General features: G+C 43.9%; 2 protein-coding genes across 5 annotated transcripts in view; one reads left to right on the forward strand and one right to left on the reverse strand.

Moving 5' to 3' along the window:
• The window catches only part of rttn (rotatin), a 32,433-nt gene extending 14,810 nt beyond the window's left edge, over positions 1–17,623 (forward strand). For 2 of the 4 annotated variants that reach the window (XM_086101781.1, XM_086101782.1), the window contains exons 27-49: positions 220–386; positions 505–724; positions 1,604–1,732; positions 2,236–2,346; positions 2,918–3,076; positions 3,939–4,016; positions 4,671–4,872; positions 6,190–6,290; positions 6,373–6,460; positions 6,665–6,866; positions 6,968–7,058; positions 7,268–7,418; positions 7,549–7,686; positions 8,421–8,620; positions 8,706–8,811; positions 9,634–9,731; positions 10,058–10,135; positions 10,639–10,765; positions 12,428–12,621; positions 12,806–13,079; positions 13,562–13,665; positions 13,916–13,985; positions 14,094–14,253. In XM_086101781.1, coding sequence (XP_085957907.1) covers positions 220–386; positions 505–724; positions 1,604–1,732; positions 2,236–2,346; positions 2,918–3,076; positions 3,939–4,016; positions 4,671–4,872; positions 6,190–6,290; positions 6,373–6,460; positions 6,665–6,866; positions 6,968–7,058; positions 7,268–7,418; positions 7,549–7,686; positions 8,421–8,620; positions 8,706–8,811; positions 9,634–9,731; positions 10,058–10,135; positions 10,639–10,765; positions 12,428–12,621; positions 12,806–13,079; positions 13,562–13,665; positions 13,916–13,985; positions 14,094–14,173 — 3,168 coding nt within the window. In that variant the 3' untranslated portion in view covers positions 14,174–14,253. Of the gene's footprint in view, positions 1–219; positions 387–504; positions 725–1,603; positions 1,733–2,235; positions 2,347–2,917; positions 3,077–3,938; positions 4,017–4,670; positions 4,873–6,189; positions 6,291–6,372; positions 6,461–6,664; positions 6,867–6,967; positions 7,059–7,267; positions 7,419–7,548; positions 7,687–8,420; positions 8,621–8,705; positions 8,812–9,633; positions 9,732–10,057; positions 10,136–10,638; positions 10,766–12,427; positions 12,622–12,805; positions 13,080–13,561; positions 13,666–13,915; positions 13,990–14,093; positions 14,254–14,679; positions 14,814–15,581; positions 15,918–15,996; positions 16,372–16,715; positions 16,819–16,950; positions 17,006–17,193 lie in introns of those variants that run through there. The other 2 variants (XM_086101783.1, XR_015098984.1) reach the window with 2 other exon arrangements.
• dok6 (docking protein 6) overlaps positions 17,443–20,052 on the reverse strand; it is a 30,717-nt gene continuing 28,107 nt past the window's right edge. The window contains exon 8 of the mRNA XM_086101784.1: positions 17,443–18,633. Coding sequence (XP_085957910.1) covers positions 18,455–18,633 — 179 coding nt within the window. The 3' untranslated portion in view covers positions 17,443–18,454. The remainder of the gene's footprint in view (positions 18,634–20,052) is intronic.

The raw sequence follows: 20,052 nt of genomic DNA on the forward strand, positions 1-20,052 counted from the left end.
AGGCCAGACTCAGAGGAAGGATGGTAATAAATTGTGTCCCAAACCTCCGTGAATAGCATGGCTTCATGTGCATGGATTTAGTTCTGATCCAGAATGCATGTACTGTAAAGATCTCATTGACTGCATGCCTTGTCCAAGAGCAGCACATGCTCAGACACAGTGATTTCCGGTGGACACAAATCTTTTTCTGCTACAGTAATTTGATGTTGACTCATTTAGGAAACAGTGTCCCTCCTTAATTTGCTGCCTGGAGTGGAGACTACGAGTCCAGGCCAACACCCCGAGGAGCCAGAAGAAGTAAAGAATCACGTTAGCCAGAAATTACAGCGAGAGCTCACCAACCTCTTTAAAAACTTGCTACGTCAGCTGACACATACCTCAGACAGGTAAGATGGTGTCACAAACCAGGTTCAGGCTAGAACTTAGATCTTTCTGATTGCATCCTCCATTGCTACTTGTTCATGCCTGTCCTTTCTGGTTTGTCTGTGCTGTCTGTCATTGCAGGCTATGTTTGGCACTTGCCGGCCCTTTCAAGAGCCAGCTGGCACTCCGCTTCCTTCAGAGTCTGCGGGTGTCTGACGCCCCCCACTTCTATGGCCTCCCCAGCCTGGAGAGGACTCTACAGGGCATTGTCAGCCTTACAGCCCAGTCTGGCTGGAGCTCGCACTGCCTTGACCTGTCGCCCGCCTCCCTCTGCGCCAAGTATCTCAGCGGCCTGCTCGAGGTGAGTGTGTATGTGTGTGTGTGTGTGTGTGTGCGTGTGTTTTTTACTTGCATGGCCATTCAGTAAACAAGCCAGCTAGCATTGTCCTCAGAGATGAGAGAGTTTACAGAGCTGAATGTATAGTGCCGCATAAAAAGCGGTGTGCTTTCTCAGGAACGAATTAAAACAAAGTTAAAAGATAATCATGGGAATTGAAATTGGTTAAAAAAAATCACATTGATTAGATATGGCACAATGCAGAGATACTGATGAGATTAATCAAGCCTGCCCGCTCCATCTGTTCAGTCGTCCCACCGCCCATTTAAATGATGCCGTAACACGGAGCGGCGGACCATCTTGTACAGCAGCCGTGTGTCCGGACCTTTTGTCTTTCCCAATTAAAGCCCCTGCGGAACGGGTTGTCGTGTTAACACAACAGTTCGTCCGTGCTGATTGCGAATATAAATTAAGATCGCACGAAGAGTGAAGGGTGTTTCTTCTCGGTTGGTGTCCTCCTGCGAGTATGCCACTCTCGCACAACAATCACAAACCCACGTCGGCCGCTCAGTTGTCGCACGTACACCTTTTGTGCGCGTTCCTTTTGGCTCTGAAGGGCCCTAAAGCTTCGCAGACTGCCTGAGCGATTCGCTCTTTATCTGCTCTTCAGCGCAGTCCCACATTCTGATGGCACATCAAGACAGCATAATTAGTCTCAGCTGTATTAAAGCTTGTCTTTTGGATTCGTGATGAGCAGATGATCACATCCAACAGAGCGACATGTGTCCTTTCCAGTATTTTTTGCTTGTTGAAATGTCAAACAGCATGGAGGAGCGGCATGCATGTCCATCTTCGAACATGCAGCGTGACAGGGCCACAGTAAGACCTCTCTCTTCTGCACAGGTGATCTCCTCTTTTTACGTGAAGTGGGGAGGCAACTCCATGTCGTTCATGGGCAAAGGTGTGACCAAGAATGCTGTGGTCTGCTTGCTTCACTTGTCTCATGAGATGATGACGGAGAGCAAGGAAAAGGTGAGCTGTGCATGTATACGCGGATTCCTTTCGCCTTTTCTCACGCGCTGCAAAGTTATGGTGTACCTGAAATAATTCATTATAATACATTAATTATGACCACTTGCACAATATACAAGTGTATTAAATATGAAAGGATGATAACCGATAATTAAATGCTAAAGTGAGGATCCTTTTTTTTTTTTTTTTTTGTTTTTTGTTTTTTGGGGGTTTTTGGGTGGTATGCCATGAGATGTTAAATATAAGCCAAAGGTTGGGAAACGCTGAGTTGGACAGTCAGTCCACTAAATGATCAGTACAGTATTGCTAGAACAAGCGATCAAATGACTTTTTGTAGGGAATGTTATATAATCCTTGAGATATTTACGCGGAAAAGTTTCACGTAATGATCTTGAAAATGCTTGAATTTGACCTTGCAATGAATGCCTGCTATTGATATTCTGCGAGCACAAGGCTGCACATTATTAAAAAGCAGCCCAATGTTTTCCTTACATCTGGCGTAGGACATGATTTCCATGTGGTCTCTGGGGAACGACAGCACTGCCGAGGAACCAAACGCCTCTCAGATGGGTTTGGCCTGGCTTGTCCCACTCTGGGTGGACAGGGATCAAGAGGTATGGCTGTCCCATTCCTCTCATTTTCATCAAACAACCTTTGAAGCATTTTATGAAACCATGGAGGCAGGCAGAGTCTTTAGTATTCAAGCTTGTTCGCCATCCCTCCCAGCTCTTCTTCATAAACTGTCACAAAGTGATCATTTGTAGACTCTTGGCTTTCGGGGACAAGCTAAAACCCCAAAAGAGAATCACAAGAAGTTAGACTACAAAGAAAAAGGAATGTGTGACAGCGAGTCGCATCAATCCTCACCCTGCTGCCAAAAATAAGCTCCCACACAACTCATAAGCTAAGAGACGTTATCCGTCTCAATGGGTTGTCAACGGGGCCATACAGAAAATGAGGACTACCGGTTGGTGTTTGTTCATCCCTGTAATTGACTGCCGGCCGATCCAGGGTGCACCCCACCTTTCGCCTCTAGTCAGTGGGGATAGCCACCGGCTCCTCAGTGACCCGAATCAGGGCAAGTGGTAGAGAAAATAAATGCATGATGTTTGTTCATTCGTGTGTGTATGTGTGTGGTTCCTTCTAATTAAATTTCTCTCGACATCCTTCCCAATTGTCCCGCAGGTGAGATTTGCCAGTTTGGGTTTAGGCGCTGCTCTGTCCTCGGTGGAGAGCGGGTGCCAGGCTCTGTGCGCCAGCTGCCAGAACATCAGCGGAGGCCTGTGGGGCACGTTGCTCAACATCCTGCTTGATCAGCATGAGAGCAGCATGGTCCGGAGAGAGGTAAATAAATGACTTACTGTTTCATCTTCTTGTTTTGGTACATATACAAAATAACTACAGTTAGCCCTCACGATTCATGGAGCATGGGGACTAAGACCTGCTGCAAGTGAGTTAAAAAAGGGAGTCATTGACACCTCCCACCACAAAATAATCGCAAAGCAACTCACTTCATCATCGTTCCATGTCACTTTGAGCACAAAAAAGGCAAATACTGTAGGTTTAGTTTTTCATCGAATAATACTGTAAGTTCTCCATCAATGAATTCACCAGCAGAGTAAACCTACCATCTCCAGATTTGACAGCAATAACTGCCACCGACCATTCACGGCATTCACAGCATCTCGCGTCAATCTCAAGATATCACATATTAATGCCCCCTGGTGTTCCATTTGTGTCTGATCTCGCCTCTCATCTTCTTGCAGAAAAAGCCCTAATGCAATATTTCGGAAACAACAGTTGTTCAAGCTGTGAACAATAATAGTTTACTGAAATGAACCACACATTTTGTTCTTTGTCCGAGTTGGACTTGTTGAGCTGTGCTGCTCTTATGCTTGAACAAAAGCAATATTCACACACATTTAATGTGAATGCTGGATAATATGGCAAAGCAACTCCCCCATTTCAGTCATATATTTCGGTACTCTGATTATAATCTGAATGGATGCTCAGCTCATATGATATGCCTTCATTCCTGTACTTTTAGTTCATTATTTCACGTTTCAACCAAAAGCTGAAAGTGTTTGGACTGAGAAATTTCAATGTAAACGTAGTCATGAACTAGCAGCTAAAGGCAGGCAGAGGGCGCTGTTGCCGATGCATTTGAAACTGAAAAGTGTCCTTTTCTGTGTGGTTGTATGTCCAGGCTGCGTTTATCCTCCAGAACCTGCTGGTGATGCCCATGCCTGCCAATGCAGAAGAGGCCGAGGACTCCCACTGGCAGGTCAGCCGCTCTGCCAGCCAGTTAGAAAGCTTTTTGTGGACCATGAACTGTTCTCTCATTCCCCCCCCATCCCTCTTCTTTATACCCTCAAACCTTTTATTAAAAACTCCCATTTCCTCTCTTGTTGAGCCCCACGGGGTTCAGAGCAAGGAGAACGGCTCGAATTGAAGCACTTCTGGTTTCTCAGGCCCCTCCAGCACTCCCACCAATGTTAGAACATCAAAAGCATATTTTTGGAGATTTCTTTTAGACGGGGGTGTTAATCGAAGGAAACAAATAAATGAATAAACCGTATGGTCACTCTGAGTTCTCTCTTGAACTAAAACAGAGGTCTGAAAACATCACACTCGGCACATGAGAAATGCTTCCCCATCCATGTGGGTTTGTTGTGTTATTATTAGAGTGGCTTTCTGTGTTGTGTTTGTGATGCATCAGCTGGATATTTTATACTGTAGGATAACATTGGTGTTAACATTTCCATGATAATCTACTCTTTGAGGATGTACATTTTTTAATCAAGATTTAAAAGCTACATGCCCTTTGTGAGGTGTAAATATGAAAACATTTCAAACACAATTCAGGGCATCACGGTGAGTTTGTGTTGAAAAAGAAAAAAAGTCGATTGAAGATTTTCTTTTTTTGTCACTCCGCCAGCATCCTTGTGTCCACAGTGAGGTGTCTGGCGTGTCTTTGGTGGGTCTTCCTGCGCTCCAGGCTCTGCTTTACCACTGTCAGTATTTCCAGCACGTTGCTCTGTCTGCCACTGCCTGTTACAGAGGCAGGTACACTTTTCACCTCCAAAAGACTGTTGCTGGGGCTGCCGGTCAGCTTGCGTCTCTGGATGGTGCTTCAAATGGTAGGTTTTACTCACGTCTACATGTATATCTATAGTATGCACATTTTACAGAATTCTGAAGAAAGGTAATCTGGTTAATCAAGCATATTCTGGTTACCAGACTGTCATACGCTACATACAAATAAAGTATGACCCCAACGATCTACGACAGCTTTGCTTCCCTCTATTTTGCAGAGTCAGAAACGGGGTGTTAGACGTCTCTTTTTTAAAAAATTTTTATATCCACTCTAGTATCACATCAGCCAACTGAATATTTGCCATTTGCGTAGAGGTCTTTGTAATTAAAGGGATTTTTTCCATGCTTGGTTTCAAATCTAGATGTGTGCTTCTAAGTGCGATTTTCCGCCGTTATGCTACGATGAAGATTAAAATGTGAAAAGGTCTCTAAAACACTGTACACAGGCATTGTCAAAGTGTGATACAGTCATCGCCGGTGTTATACGCAATCACAAAAGAGTTCCCCTCTTGAATATATATATTTTTTTCCCAAAAAAAAAAAATTTTTTTTCCCAATTGAGGTGTCCTGCTCGTAGGTTGTATTTTTGGTGAGAGAAGTTATAAAGGCGTCTATCTCTCGGGAGCAACACACCTGATTCAAATAATCAGGGTCCTTCTAATGCTGCTTCAGAGCTGGTTGATGAGCCATCATCTGAATCAGGTGTGTTGCAGCCGGGAGAGCTGGAAAACAGGCAGGATGGCAGCCCCTGAGGACTCTACTATTTGTTTGGACAAATACAGTCAAATTTGCTGTAAGCCTTTTCTGACTTCCGGGTTGAGTGAACGCTGGCGCGTTTTGGCTGCCGCTGCTCAACCCGTATTGTTTTGTGTTTTTTGTTAATGTAAAGTGTCCTTGGGTGTCTTGAAAGGCGCTTATAAATAAAATGTATTATTATTATTATTATAATGCTTGGAAAAAGTCCACACCAATCAGAAATGCAATTATTTCTCATGCTTGAGAAAAGTTACAGCTGTTCGACCTTAAAAATGACACATCACGGGGAACCTAAAATGCACAATATCCTTTTTGGGCGAACTTCATTTATCTTCTCTAAACTTGTGAATGACCATGTCTAATTGTTCAGTGTTCAGTACTTTTTACGTGGCAAAATTGGGGTTACTCGGGAATGTTAGATCTGGTATTGAGCAGTTTAAAATAAACAAATACTATTCAAACTAATAAAACCTTTTTTAAACCATAGTTTGTACCTTGTTTAAATACGTCATTCTTCAAAGCATGAAGGGGCTGGGCTGTGAAAATGCCTTGACCTTGAACGCTGTATGAGTCTTGGCCAACGTGCGCTCTTTGTGCATGTCCAGTTTCGGACAATTCTCTCCAGTTTTGGAGAGGTGCCGCGGCAGCGGCACCGACTGCCAATTCCAGCAGACCTCCCAGCTCCTTGTCCACGTCAAGCACAACGGTTAGCTTGCTCTTTTCCATTCAACGTGCACCCCACTCATACAAATGAACATTTTCATTCAAATCCATGTGGTTTATCACAGGTCAGAGGGTCAGGGTCTGAGACCTCCAGGGCTGCGTCCCCCATGAGCTTCACAGCGGACGCTCCTGCGAGCAGGCTAATGGCGCAAGGTAGCATTCAGCGTGCACCCTCGAAATTCCTGAAAATTCTAGAAAGTGTGTGAATTTGTAAGTTAGGTATGGCAAAAAAAAAAAAATGGTTTCACCACAAAATGAAAAAAGTTCAGGCTGGCACAAGACAACACAACGGCAATTACGGTACAATCGCAACAATCTGCTGCGTCATTTTTAGTGGCTCTATGACATCTCTTTTAGGCCAAAGCGACATTGACACCAGCGACTCTGTTGCCTCGCAAGACCTCCAACCATGCCGGCCCTCGTCCACACAGCCGGTCGTCATGGTTACCCCTGACCTTCTTGTGGCCCACTGTGGCCTGCTGATGAATTTGCTGGCCATCTTGCCAGATTTTACCCTGACGGCCATCCGGCAGAACCAGCTCTTGAGAGCAATGGCGGGGTAAGAGGCCACGGGCAAAATTCTCAGCCGTCGTGCTTTGCTCAATTAATACTAAAATTCAGATCTGCTGATGCTGATTTCAATATACAATTTTCCTTTAGCTTGGTGGCTATTGGACCTGTTGAGAAATGCCTCAGTGAAATCAAGGCACCAAACATCATTCCTGGAGAGAGAGAAGACATCAAAAGTCAGGTGACAGTCAACTGAAGTTTTCAGCGTACGAAGTATGGAAGGCCTGTTGAGCGTCCGTTCCCGTTTTCCCCCCTACGAGTGCCACTTCTGGTGCAATAAAATGCAAGATAATATTGTATTGCATTACGAGTGACAGACTGCGGACACCTTCACTTTTGGCATCGGACTTGGGGATTGAATTGTCTCTTTTTCTTCTTGTCTATGCGTAGCTGGTCATGCTTCTTCACTTCCTGTCTGGCTTTTCCAAGCTGCTGCAGTCATGTGTCTCACTCAGCCCAGAGCTGATTGCCCAGTTGGACTTCCTGAAACAATTGTTGTCCAACCTTGTGGCAGTACTCACTCTCAACACGGAAGGACTAGGTGTGGCCCTTAGAATCATTCTAAACTGTATTGCTATTTTTGTGTATGCCTACTTCATTTTAGCCTCAAAAGTATCCAATAGTCCTTTTCAGCCATTTATTTGACATCACCTCCCATGTTTAAACCCCAGATGCAGGCACGCGGGACACTGTCCTCACATGCTGGGCGGATGTGTTTACGCTCATGGCTACTCTGGTGAAGAGCGACAGTTTGACTGTGTACCCATCTGTTTCTGCCGCACTGGGGAGAAACTGGCGGATGTTCACAGGTACTCTTATGGATGCATGTGTTCAAAGTCGACGAATGGGAAAAGCTGTAATGGCAGTCATAAATGTAAAAAACAAACAAATAGTCAGCACGGTTACAAAGTGGTCCTTCTTTGCGTTTTGGATGAAAAGGAAAACAAAATGTTGGGAACACATATTTAAACTGGTGCATATAACAATAATTGCAAGACGTGAACACTCGAATCGTAATGAAGTAAAAATGACTTGGAGCAGCGACAAGTGCTCCCAAACCAAATTGAAATTAAAATCAAGTCCTGATCGAAAGACTTTTGTGTGTCATCTTGGACAAACGTTGTGGCAGGAGTGCCGGTGTAGCCTCGAACAATCCGCTTTCTGTCTAGACACATTCTTTACGCGGATCCCAGTCCAGTTTTATTTTTTATTTTCCCCCCCCGTGTTTGCATCACAATTGTGCATTTTGTCTTCCCTTACTATTGTCGTCCTTAAACAACCTCGGCTCCTCACGGCTCCCTCAGATAGATGGCACAGCAGGGACGTTTAATGATTCCAGTAAAAGATGAACATTGAGCCATTTTTCTGCATTCATGGCGGGGTTTGTTTATGCCAGGTTGGCGTGGATAAAACGATCCATCAGCTTGCAATACCATCTATTGAATAAATAATGGATCATGATGATCACCACCAGATTTCTTATTTGTCTACTTTTTTTATTCATTCTGGGCTTCTTCCTTCCTTTTTCTCTTGTGTTGTGCAGGAACTCTTTCATTGTGCGTGCACGAGAAATTTGTGGACCCTCATCTGCACCAAGGAGCTTTGCATTTCCTTTCCACCATTTTTGTAGAAGAGACTAAAAGGCGAGAAGCGGCCAGACCTTTGAATTTGGACCACGGTGCCGCTTTAGCCGATGCGCTGAGCAGTCCGTCAGCAAGCCATCTTTGTGATGTGTTGCTGCAGGTGAGGAGTAGGATGTACTAAGCTGTCTGGTCACACTTCCAGAAATACACACGCATTTTTGTTGGGCTCTTTCTTTCCGTTTTAGAGTTTTGAAAGGAGGACTGTTCAGGATCCACTTAAGAAGTTGACAGCCAGGGCTCTGATGGCACTGCTGGCGAGCAGCGCTACAGCACAGAACCATGCTGCTACAGGTAGCGAGCCTTTTTGTCACGCAATCCTGTAGTAAATCAAATAAATATAATGTCTAAGCACCCATACCAATTTTGTGATGTCTAAATTTGACCAAGTAGAATCATTTTAGCACTGCCTGCTTTTAATGTGAACTATAAAGGGAACAGTGCAACGAAATAATGAGAGCAACACTGATCAGGGAAACTGCGAAGAAGCCTGCAGCAACATTAAAGGAGCCATGGGAATTCTTGGCAAGGGCTAGCTGGATGCTACGTGTGACAACAATCTCCCATGTGCTACAGTTTTCTCCTTTATTTGTGTCGTAGCTATGAGAGGGTGGCGTGATGGATTCTTCTTTTTTTTTTTTTAAATGACGAAAAACATCGAAGCGTATTGACTTTTTGGCCATAATTCTCAAAGGTATCTTTGGCTCTAACTCAACACTGCGCATTAACCAAAAACAAAAGGGAACGCGTGTTGTGGAGGGAATTGTAAATCATCACAAATGCAAGCAAATTTTGGCTTGGAATCTTTGTTGGTTTGTTTTGTTTGTCCAACCAGGTTTGCCCCTAAATGATAGCTTTTTGTGTTGGATTTTGAAATCGTCATGCTATGTTTCACATCGATAGTGTCAAACGTTGTGAAATGATTTACCGTATCTTAATGTAGTGTTCATATTTTCACAAAACCCTGCTATTTTATTGAGCAATATGTGAAATTCCTCAGTATGCTGCATTTATTTAATCTCTGTCATTTTGTGTGTGTGTGCAATGCGTTGGATGTATACGAGTGGGTTGATGTGTGCATTTATTCATGTGTGTGTGTGTGTGTGTGTGCTACAGCTGGATTGATTGACAGCTGCGTGGAGCAGATGAAGCAGACTCATTCTCAGCTCAACCTGGAGTCGGTCCGAAGCGGCAAGCCTTCCCACCGCAAAAAGGTGAGGGAAGAAAAAAACCTGTGACTATTGCTATAACGTTATGTAGTGCTCCCCCAAACGGTGGTGATATGTTCAGAGCCTCAGGTGTAATTTACATCGGTATTACATTCAAAATAATGATGCACACGTGTAATAGAATGGTGTGTGTTATCTAGTTGTAATTTTGGCTTTGATTGTGCTCTTTTCTTTTTTTAACTTTGTGTCTATGAGGAATTGCATGAATCTGCCACTTTAGCGAGGTGCCATTGTCCGCACGTATTTAGTTATCAAATATGGTGTGTGACTGTGCAAGCGCTTAATTTGACTGTCTTTTTCCACATCATCAGGAAGAGGGCTACTTAAAGGAGGTTAAGCTGACTGCGGAGATCCTGCGAAGTGCTATCTACCGCAACCGGGAATGCAAAGTGAGCCTCTGTGTCTTGCCTTTTAATTCCCTGCTGCTAATTGGTTTATAATGGTTGCTCTGAGTACCCAACGCTGTGCTTTCAAATTAGGCTCGGCATTCCCCCTAAAACGTGTATGGCTCCACGTAAAAAGAGTTAACTCATCAAGCGTATTCATGAGCTTTATTTTGTTATTGGAGTGGTCTGGTTGATGTGGTTTGCCTATGAGCAGCAACGCCATGGTGGCTGGCTGCAAACAAAGGATGCAACTCAGTCTGTAGCCTGCGATTATAAATTTGTGCGCCAATGACAAAATAAGGAAGCAACACACCAAGTAGACTTGAAGTGCTTTGTTAGCATAGAGTATGACTTGGTGCACCAGAATGTGTTTGGAGAGTGTCTTGTTTTACTTTGTATTTCAAATCCATTGTGGTCGTGCGTGGGGGCAAAATGATCAAATATAACTTCCCATTAAATCTCCGTGTGTTTGTGTATGAGGGCTTTGTGTTTTCCCGTTTGCGTAGGTGTTGGCCAAAGATACATGCCTCACACTGGTGTTGCACGCCCTTTGGCCTTGGCTCCTATTGGACGACTCCATCATGGAGGCAGTGCTGGAGCTCCTCTGCGTCTACACCGCCGACTGCCTCAAAGGTTTCTATACGTCTCAGATGTGCTCCGTTCGGCTTCTGTGCCTCGCTTCATATTTGTCCAATGCGCCCATTGTCCACTGCACTCACCACTGAGCATTGTGCAAAGACCGGCGCGCCACAATGGCCACAGTGTGCCGAGGAGAGGCCGTCTCACTGTGTGTGCGCGACAGCGGATTTCACACCCGAGGGAGATCATTTTTGGAGCCTCTCTGTTCTGCCTCAGTAATTAGTATTCCGGTTTAATTGGAAGTCTGAATGCCGAGAGGCTTGGAAGAAAAAGCAGTTTTTTGCAGTAGAAGAAAAGTCAAGATTCACAGGGAGGAAACTGGGAAATGTTACTTTGATAAATAGCTTGTGGTCCCTTTGATGCGTACGCGCCAGGGCACGTGTGCGATGGAAATCGGAGGTTTTATTTGCGAGACTTGTGAGCCGCTTTTCTGCCGCTGTGTAGATTTCAATTTGATTGGCACTGCTTCCTCAGCGGGGGCCGGCACTATTGACCCCCCCCAGCCATATAAGCACAGATCTACGAGGCATCAGAAAGTACTGAAGTCAGCCAGTGGTTTTTCCCAAAGGGTTAACAGAACAGCAGGTTGTGTTGAGGCTGCGTGCAGTTAGGCTTAATGTTACACCATCCGCCCTTCGGCTACCGTCGGGTCTCCAGAGAAAGACGTGAATGTTTCATCTCAAGCCTTTCATCTAAGGCCTTATTTGCAGTCAGTTTGTTTTAATCCGTGCATACTTTGACACATATTGTTTTAGCCAGAAAAATGTCAACATTAAAAAAGATGAGAATCCCTCCCAAAATGTGGGAGGAAAAAAAGACATCATCCTTGACGCATAGCTGCAAATTATTTATCTGACTGCGGGAAATAGGTCCATAATGAAGACGATATTCCTCGGCTGGTGTTGAGAGAGCCCGAGGCGAACATTAGCATACATATGTTACTCTGCCGGAATTAACATCACCAACAAGCAGCATCATTCAACAAGTCTGTTACCTGCTTCGAAAAAACAAAAAACGTTTGCATAGAAAAGAGAATCATTTTCATTTATTTTATGTTACTTCTCCAAAGAGAAGAAAATTGATTAAAGTCACAGCACTGTAACAACCACAATCAGTGAACATGTCTGACCTCCATAATTGCCTCAAAACTCACCGCTGTTGTTATTAATGAGCTTGGCTTGGGGTCGACACTTTCCGCAAAGGTTGGGTTAATATTTTGTCTATGTGCAGTAACTCGACTCTTGTTCTTTATTTATGACACACGTTCAGACAGCGTGCAGCCGTGCAAAGATGTTTTGGTGTGGCGGGCAGACATCCGTGCAGCCTGCCGTCTCGTTTTTTGTTTTTGTTTTTTTAATATTATTCGGCGCAACTCTGGTGCTGCTGGATAGCTTTAAGATAAATAGCAATGAACTGCTACCTCCAAAGTGAGGAAGAGAGTAATACTTCTAAACTCTGTTCTTCACTTTGTTGTTTTTTTTGTTTTGTTTTGTTTTTGGCTTGACTAAAGAATGGATATACAGGACTTTCATATAGTGTTACCCTGCTATTTGCAAGGGACAAATTCAGCTCTGCTGCAAGTCGTAAATCAACAAATAATTTTGTAATTGTCCATGAATGAATTGACTTGTAATCATTCTTTTTCTCATGTCCCAGCATGCAGTTCTGTGTGCGGCGGCGGCCCTGGTGTCGCGTCAGGACCAAAAGGCACCGCAAGTGGCTCGCTAATGCACTCCATCATGAAGTTGGCTTCAGGCATCGCCCCTGACAACAGCGCCATCCAGAAGCTTTCCTTCTCCTTGCTGGCTAACTTGGTTATGTCCCGTGACTGTCGGGGCGTCTTGCAGAAGGTAAAATTTGTGCCGCCGTAGTCAAAAGCTAGTCGTCGGGTGGAGCCTGACACACTGCTGTCGCTTGATTGGTCAAATAGGATTGAATGGGAAGAACTGAATGGGATCCACATATCTAGATTTGTAAAATGTATGAGAACTGATCTCTAACTGCTTCAAATTGTTTTTCTTTTTCTTTTCCCAGAACAACTTCCTGCAAGGCTTCACCTCTGTGCCCATGCCCAAGGTGGGTGGCGCCAGGGGTGCAAGCGTCTGCAGCGGCTCGGGCAGCCTGATCGGTCCGTGGCTCAGGCTGCTGGTCAATCTGTCGTTTTCAGACGACGGCCAGCAAAGTATCCTCAGGGTGACGGGAGCGCTGGAGATGCTGGTGGATCTGGCGCCGCATCGACGCACCGCGCTGCTCACCCTTCACAACCTTTGCTTTTGTCCCGCCAACAAGCCACATGTCATTGCCAACGGTATGAAAAAGGCGAGCAAGGGGAATAGAATTTGGACTAATTAGCTGCATGAGCAGTGACCTCTTGTTTGGTTGCCTGTGGCAGCGATTCTCAAAATTATTATTTATTGCCTACGAATAATGTATCTGTGTTCATCTATCTATGCCGCTGACGTGAGAGTAGTCGTACTTAGTAGTGTGTGTGCGTGTTTGTGTTTATGCATGCTGGTTTTTCTGAATTGAGACGACGACTACTACTACAACAACACTAGGCTGGACGGCAAAGTCCACGATGCACGCATGCGGTGAAAACTGTGAATAAGGACCCCCGAGTCTCTGTTTCGACATTGCCAGCTACAGTTGAGGGTTGCGGTGACTAAATTGGCCATATTTTTCTTTTGCTTCGAAAGTTTCCTGTGTATGTCAGTTATGGTTTGATTATACCCGCTCGTGTTTTGTGCATTTGCGTGTGTTTTTCCATCTTTTCTATTTCTTTTCCTCCAGACAAAGCTATGACGGTCCTTTTCTGCTGTCTGGAAAGTAAGGAAATGGAAATGTGCTGCATAGGAGCGTCCGCACTTTGGGCATTGCTCCATAATAACCAACGGGTACATACACACGCATACACACCCCCTTCGCGGGCACTGGATGAGTTTGGGCTTTATCTCCAAGTGGAAATAAAAGCCAAAGCTGTATCTGCCACTGTCCCTGTAAGCCAGATGAATCTTTGGAAAGGCTTTCGAATGTAGCTGACCAGCATTTTTTATCCCCACATGATCAAGTCCTAATTATAAAAACTCTGCTGGTCTTTGACTGAACACAAAATGTCCTCATCTTTTTTTTCTTTTCTCCTCCAAGGCGAAGATTACCCTGAAGTCCCCTGCGGTTCGACTGAGGATCGAGGAAGCCCACCGCATGTCGAAGAAGGGTACGTCTTCGCTTTCATTCATATCCGCCGCAGATTTTTATAAATCATTTTAAGCCTTTTTTTCCCTTTCTTTTCTTTTTTCATGACTTTTTCTTTTTTACATCACAGATGCTGAAAACCAACAGGAGCCTTTGTTCGCCCACTTGTTGAAGTGTCTTGAAAACCTCTCCCAACTGCTAAACACATGATTTCCATTTTGTGTATTGATTACCATGTACGATACTTTGCAAATATTTTCTTATTAAAGTGCCAGTGGGCAACGTTGTAAGTTTGACGACTCCTTCTTTAATATACTTAAGTAAAAGACTAATTGTATTTTTTAGTACTGCACTTTACTGCTTATAATGATGACGCTGTTGAGAGGCCCCAAAATTGTCTCATTTCCTTGTTTATGAAAATTACACTAATGTGTAACTTGGCAGGATGTTTGACTGTTGTCATCCGAACTTTGTCATGAAGGTCAATATAGGATCGGAAAAGATTTTCCCGGGAGAGATCAGAGTGTGTGTGTGTGTGTGTGTGTGTGTGTGTGTGTGTGTGTGTGTGTGTGTGTGTGTGTGTGTGTGTGTGTGTGTGTGTGTGTGTGTGTGTGTGTGTGTGTGTGTGCGTGCGTGTGTGTGCGCGCAAGTGCAAAGAGCTAGCGGCAAGCTAATATGAAGTGTGTGCTGTGTCTCTGTGGCCCGAGAGCGAGCAGGAATTTGCAGCTCGGGTGCCGTGCCACTCGTCTCATCAATGCAGCTTTCATTCTCCTTGGCCGGGCCAAGATGGAAGTCGTACAAAAGGAGCGCTGGTACTTCATGGCACTCGTCTTCCTCCCTTTTCTTCAAGGTATGGAGCAAAATATACTGTTTTGTTTGGTTTTCATCACAAGGTTGCTTCAGTGTTTTGACTAAATGAATTTGTGTCATTTATTTGAATGCAATATAATGATGGTGGCTTTCATTTCATCAATGCTTCTCCTGAACATTTCACTTTTATTGTGAATCATTTGTCAGAATAAAAATAGTTGACAATTATCCTGACAGGTGTCATTCAGCTCAGACAAAGCTGTGTGCTAGTGTCACTTTTGTGAATGTGACCACTCATTGGCTTTATTCAAAGCTTGTGCCTTTCACTCTTTGTGGGGGGATACACAACAAATTACCATCCCCTTATTTTTGTTGGTGTTTATAGTAAGTTTGAACAGAACAAGTATGTGGGCCCGATAGTCGAAATGCTGATCATTAAGCCTACGGTTGCAGTGTGGAATTGTTGACTGATGAATTGTGTCTTGAAACAATTGAGGTCAACTAGAGTGCAGTACTTGACTGCAACCAGCAGAGACACCGTTGATTCATCCATCCATCCATCCATTTTCTGCTCTAAAGTCACCTATTGGTATATTTGCTGCAAAACTCATCTCGTTCCTGGTTTTGTTCCCAGACCAAAGCCCTGTCTATCATAAAAGCTGTAACATCTATTTGAATTGCTTGCAAACAAATATGTTGGCCTCCAGAGTGCCTGCAAACCCAGAACGAACCAAATGTAAAATCCCAAACTATTCTAGTCCTGGCTTTGACCCTTCCTAAAGTTGTGATTTTGGTCAACCAAATAAAGGAGCGTGTGCAGATACCGCCCCGGAGATCGAGACGGTCACGATCCACCTACAGGAGGGGATGATCCTCGACTGCTTGTGCCCCTGGGACGGGAACCTCACCATGGTGTCATGGACCAAAGACCCAGACACGAATTCCATAGCCGTTTTTCACCCAGAGTACGGAGTAGCCACCACTTACCATTACCGTGAGCGGATCGAATTCTTGAGAAGCACCCCGATGGACGGAAGCATATCCATGAAGAACGTCACCCATCAGGACATTGGCGTTTATCACTGCTCTGTCCAGACATTCCCCCAAGGCCCTTGGATCAGAAACATTCAGGTGGAGGACTTAGGTAACCGTCGACGACGTTCTCTCCTTGCCATCACGCTGAATATGAGTTTCTCTTAATAAGTTGCTTGCCGTGAACGCAGATGAGCCTCCAGAGGAAGATAAAGAAGACAACGCCGAGGTCGTGGAGGCGGACGTGTACGTGACGGCAACACCCAGCAGCAATCTAACCGTGGAGTGCAATCACGAGCACAACGGCACCAGCGTGCACCAGGCCGTCGTGGAGCACATGGCGTTGGGTCAACCGTGGGTCATCATCGGCATATGCAAGCGGGTGGAGGGCGGCGTGCTAATCGAAGACTACAGCGAGCGCGGTCAGGTCAGCTGCGAGCGGAGCATGGACGTCAGTCTGCAACTGACTCCTGTCGCGCAGGAAGATGGCGGCTTGTACCGCTGCAGCTTCAGCACGGACGCCGGCCTGCAGACCAACACTGTCTTGGTCACGGTGTCAGCGTCAGGTAAAAGGCCACGCCACAGGATTTCCGATCGTATTTGCTCCGATTGTTGTCGCCAGGCAGATTTCATGGCGCGCAATCAAAACTGCTCCTTGTGGCCAATGAATGCATGCTAGCCACGCCGACTCACAGCCTGAATCCAAATCAGGGGGACACAAAAATAAGCATAACCATGTCAGTTATTTTTACACAATTCAACCAGTGCTCTGTATCACCGATGAAATAAAACAAACAAACAAACAAACAAACAAACACAAAAAACATTCTGTGCTAGATAATTGATTTGGTAAAAATAAAATTCGGTCTGAGCACATTTGCGGTAAAATGTTCTGTCATGTCATTATCAGGTGGCTTCAGCCTGTCTGTGTTCATGCTGTATGTTTACTTGGCGATTGCAACTGCTGGACTGATTTTACTGACGGTGCTGTTCATCGTCTTGTTGAGGCGCAGGTAAGAAGAGGTTTTGCAAAGTATGCTGTGTTTTTATTTTAATGATCAGAAATCATGTATTATTTTTTGCATGCGAATCTTTTTTTACACCTTAAAAACGGTGGATGAAAAAGTATGATATGAACACCACAGGAAGAAGATCAGACGAGAAGAGAGCAGAGATAAACTGCACCCATCTCACCCACCCGTAAGACCTCCAAGCGGACATTTGAACTATTTGCTAACTTAATCATTTGTCGCAGTTGTACATTGCAGACTCATCTGTAATAGGTGAAAATCCGTGATATAGAGAGAGCAGACAAAATAATTTGTCTTCTACAAGTTTATCCCTTCCGCACACAACACACTGAAACTTTATTATCTGTACCTCCCTAGCAATGGCGGCGGTGGTGGGCAGCGGAGCTTTGCGGGCAAGTCTACTGAGACGTCCACTACATGGAACAACAGAGCCATCTTTGTAGTTCTTTTCCCCTTCCGCCATGTTCTGGAATATTAGAATTAAGAGGACGCATCACAAATTCAGTGACTATCTACAATATCTTTTGTCTTTGTAGAGGTCAGTACCACTGTCCAGGTCACTGATTCCAACCGGATAAAACAAAAAGTGTTGAGTGAGACTACTGCTACATGAGAGAACATTCAAGTTTATTACCTCTGTCATCAAAAAACATATTTACATTGAGTGAAAACTGGAACATAATGAAAGTGCTATCGATGTAATCTGACCACACGTTTAAACAAACATGATGTCTACAGATTTTCTTCAACACACGCCCACATTAAATAAAGTGACACTTGAGGGGAACTGTGGAACAATGAAGTGCTTGTACATTTCTATCCAGTCCTACGGCCTTTGTTTCGACACAAACTAAATAATAACATTCAAATAAATTGCCACCATAGGACTTTGAAAAATTTGATATGGTGTCATCCTTTCTGCATGTTGCACAAAAGATATGAATGTGCCAGCAGGTGTGTTACAGGCGAGACAGTGCTAACTTTTGTGTACACTCGAACAAGCCACAATAAGAAGGTTACAGGAGGTCTCAGTGGGTCTGAAGGCACTTCTTCCATGAGGACAGAAAATGGAAAAGGGGAGGGAGAGGGACGAGATCGGCTCGGACAACTCTGATATATTTCGTATAATTTGATTTTACTAGGCTTTCTCGGCAAAACAGCTGTGGATAAGGAAGGAAACAATGACATTCCCAATTGATTTCGAACTGGTGTTTCCAATTGATCTGTCCAGTGGCCACCTCGTCACCTCATGGGCTCCAGTGCAAACTACAATCACAATAATCAACAAACATCTAGCGAATGGTGACAATCAAATTTAGACATTACTGTATCTTAAATAGAGTGTAATGGGACTGATATGTTAGCTTTAATAAGGTGTTCTATTGGACGTATCACTGTGACGTCACACGTTCTTCAGATTCCGGTTCTAACATAAAAAATTAGACATTTATTTTAACAAGTATGGTGCCTTGAAAGACGCTACTTCTGTCACGCGACATACAAAACAAGGGCGACCAAATCTGCATATGACGTTACAGAAGACATAAGGTTGCACGTGAGCGTCTACAGTGAGGTTGGGCTCCAGCAAGTGTCCTCAGCCAGTCAAGTCAGTCGATTGTCATTGAGGCGGCCTCAGGCTGCAAGTTGCTGCTCGGCCACTAGAGGGCGACAACGCCTCTTCCTGGCACCGCCTTCCTTCTTGCACCTTCCCTTCTTCCGGTTCCCGTTCGGTTTCGCGTGACAAAAAATTGGGAAATGTTTGCGCTCGAGGGATGTACGTCATCGACATGCCGCTCGCTGGAAGAAAAAGGAAAAGGCGAGACTGCTTGTTGTGGTGCTTAACTGTGGTAAGTTGAAGTATGATGTTGGTTTCAATGCAAACGTGATGGAATAATGGCAAACGTCATGAAAGTAATCAATTCTACAAAAGTATACCTTAATAAACAAACCTTTACCTTAAAACATTGATTTCACTTCCATTACATTGATTGCATTTTGCATGAATGCATTTAAATTGATATGAAATTAATGTCAGCTAAATTATTCAAGGAAAAAAAATGATTATTTTATTGACACAACCAACCTAACACCACATTGTAAAATACATTTTCTTATCTATTCTATTCAAATGAATCACATTCAAGCATCTAGTAAAATTGGGATTTACATCAACTATTTGACATCAGTTCCCACATTCCATCATATTTAACCTCATCCACCAAGCCCATCTGTCAGATTTCAAAATCAAATGTGGCCCTTGAGCACTAATGTGTGCCCGCCCTGCTTGCAGGGCTGTTTAGTGGCCTTTATAATAAATGCAATCCCGCGTGCTCATCACATATAGAACAAATAGGAAGAGGTGATCTATAATATCTATTAATGTATTCAAGCATGTTGTTGCTGTCCAATGCAAAGCACAAACATTACATCCACGTATTGAAATTTACAGTGTAGACATGGTATCCCAAAAATCACTGTACACCATCTTTTTTATTTTTCAGGGAGCATTCGGACAGACGTGACGTCATCAGCTTTGCACGCTAGAGCGGCCTGAAGTACAGGTAAAGTTTTAAGTTTTATTACTCCTAAAAATGTTCAGTAAGATAAGGTTTGAATGTGTTCAAATTTTCGTGGTGACAAGAAAACTCTTTGGGCTAAGTAAAAATTGTCTGTTAACATCTTTGCAACCTTTTTACAAGCTCTCAAAAAATGAATGTTTAGAACATCAAAATATATAAAATACATAACAATTACAATTAAAATAAATAACAACAAAGCCCCCCAAAAAGACAAACGAATCATACATATTTAGTCATTTATTTCCCTGTCTATCCTGGCATCTTTATGCATTACCTTTCAAATTGAAAAAAAGGAGCGAAAATCCCTGATATTTTGCTTCTGCTATGATCCGTGTCGCCAGTGTCAGATAAGTCTTATCATGCCGGCCCTTTGAGACCTACTTCCTCGCTGTGAAATCTCTTGCTATCAGTCCCCGTGTGATCGAACTAAGTACTCCATTACAATGCTGATAATAAGCAAAATGAAGCCGAAAAAAAATCTATTTATATATATATATATATATATATATATATATATATCATCCAGAAATTGCAAGTGATGTGGTGAAATATTGCCCTGAGTAGGTTCACTCAGGCTGGGAAATAAACAAGTGTGTCTTAATCGGTCCTGTGGACCTGTTTAAAAGCAATCAGAGGG

Source organism: Hippocampus guttulatus, chromosome 21, assembly GCF_054856545.1.
Source record: "Hippocampus guttulatus isolate MCC_2025c chromosome 21, RoL_Hgut_1.0, whole genome shotgun sequence".
NCBI classification, from domain to species: Eukaryota; Metazoa; Chordata; class Actinopteri; order Syngnathiformes; family Syngnathidae; genus Hippocampus; species Hippocampus guttulatus.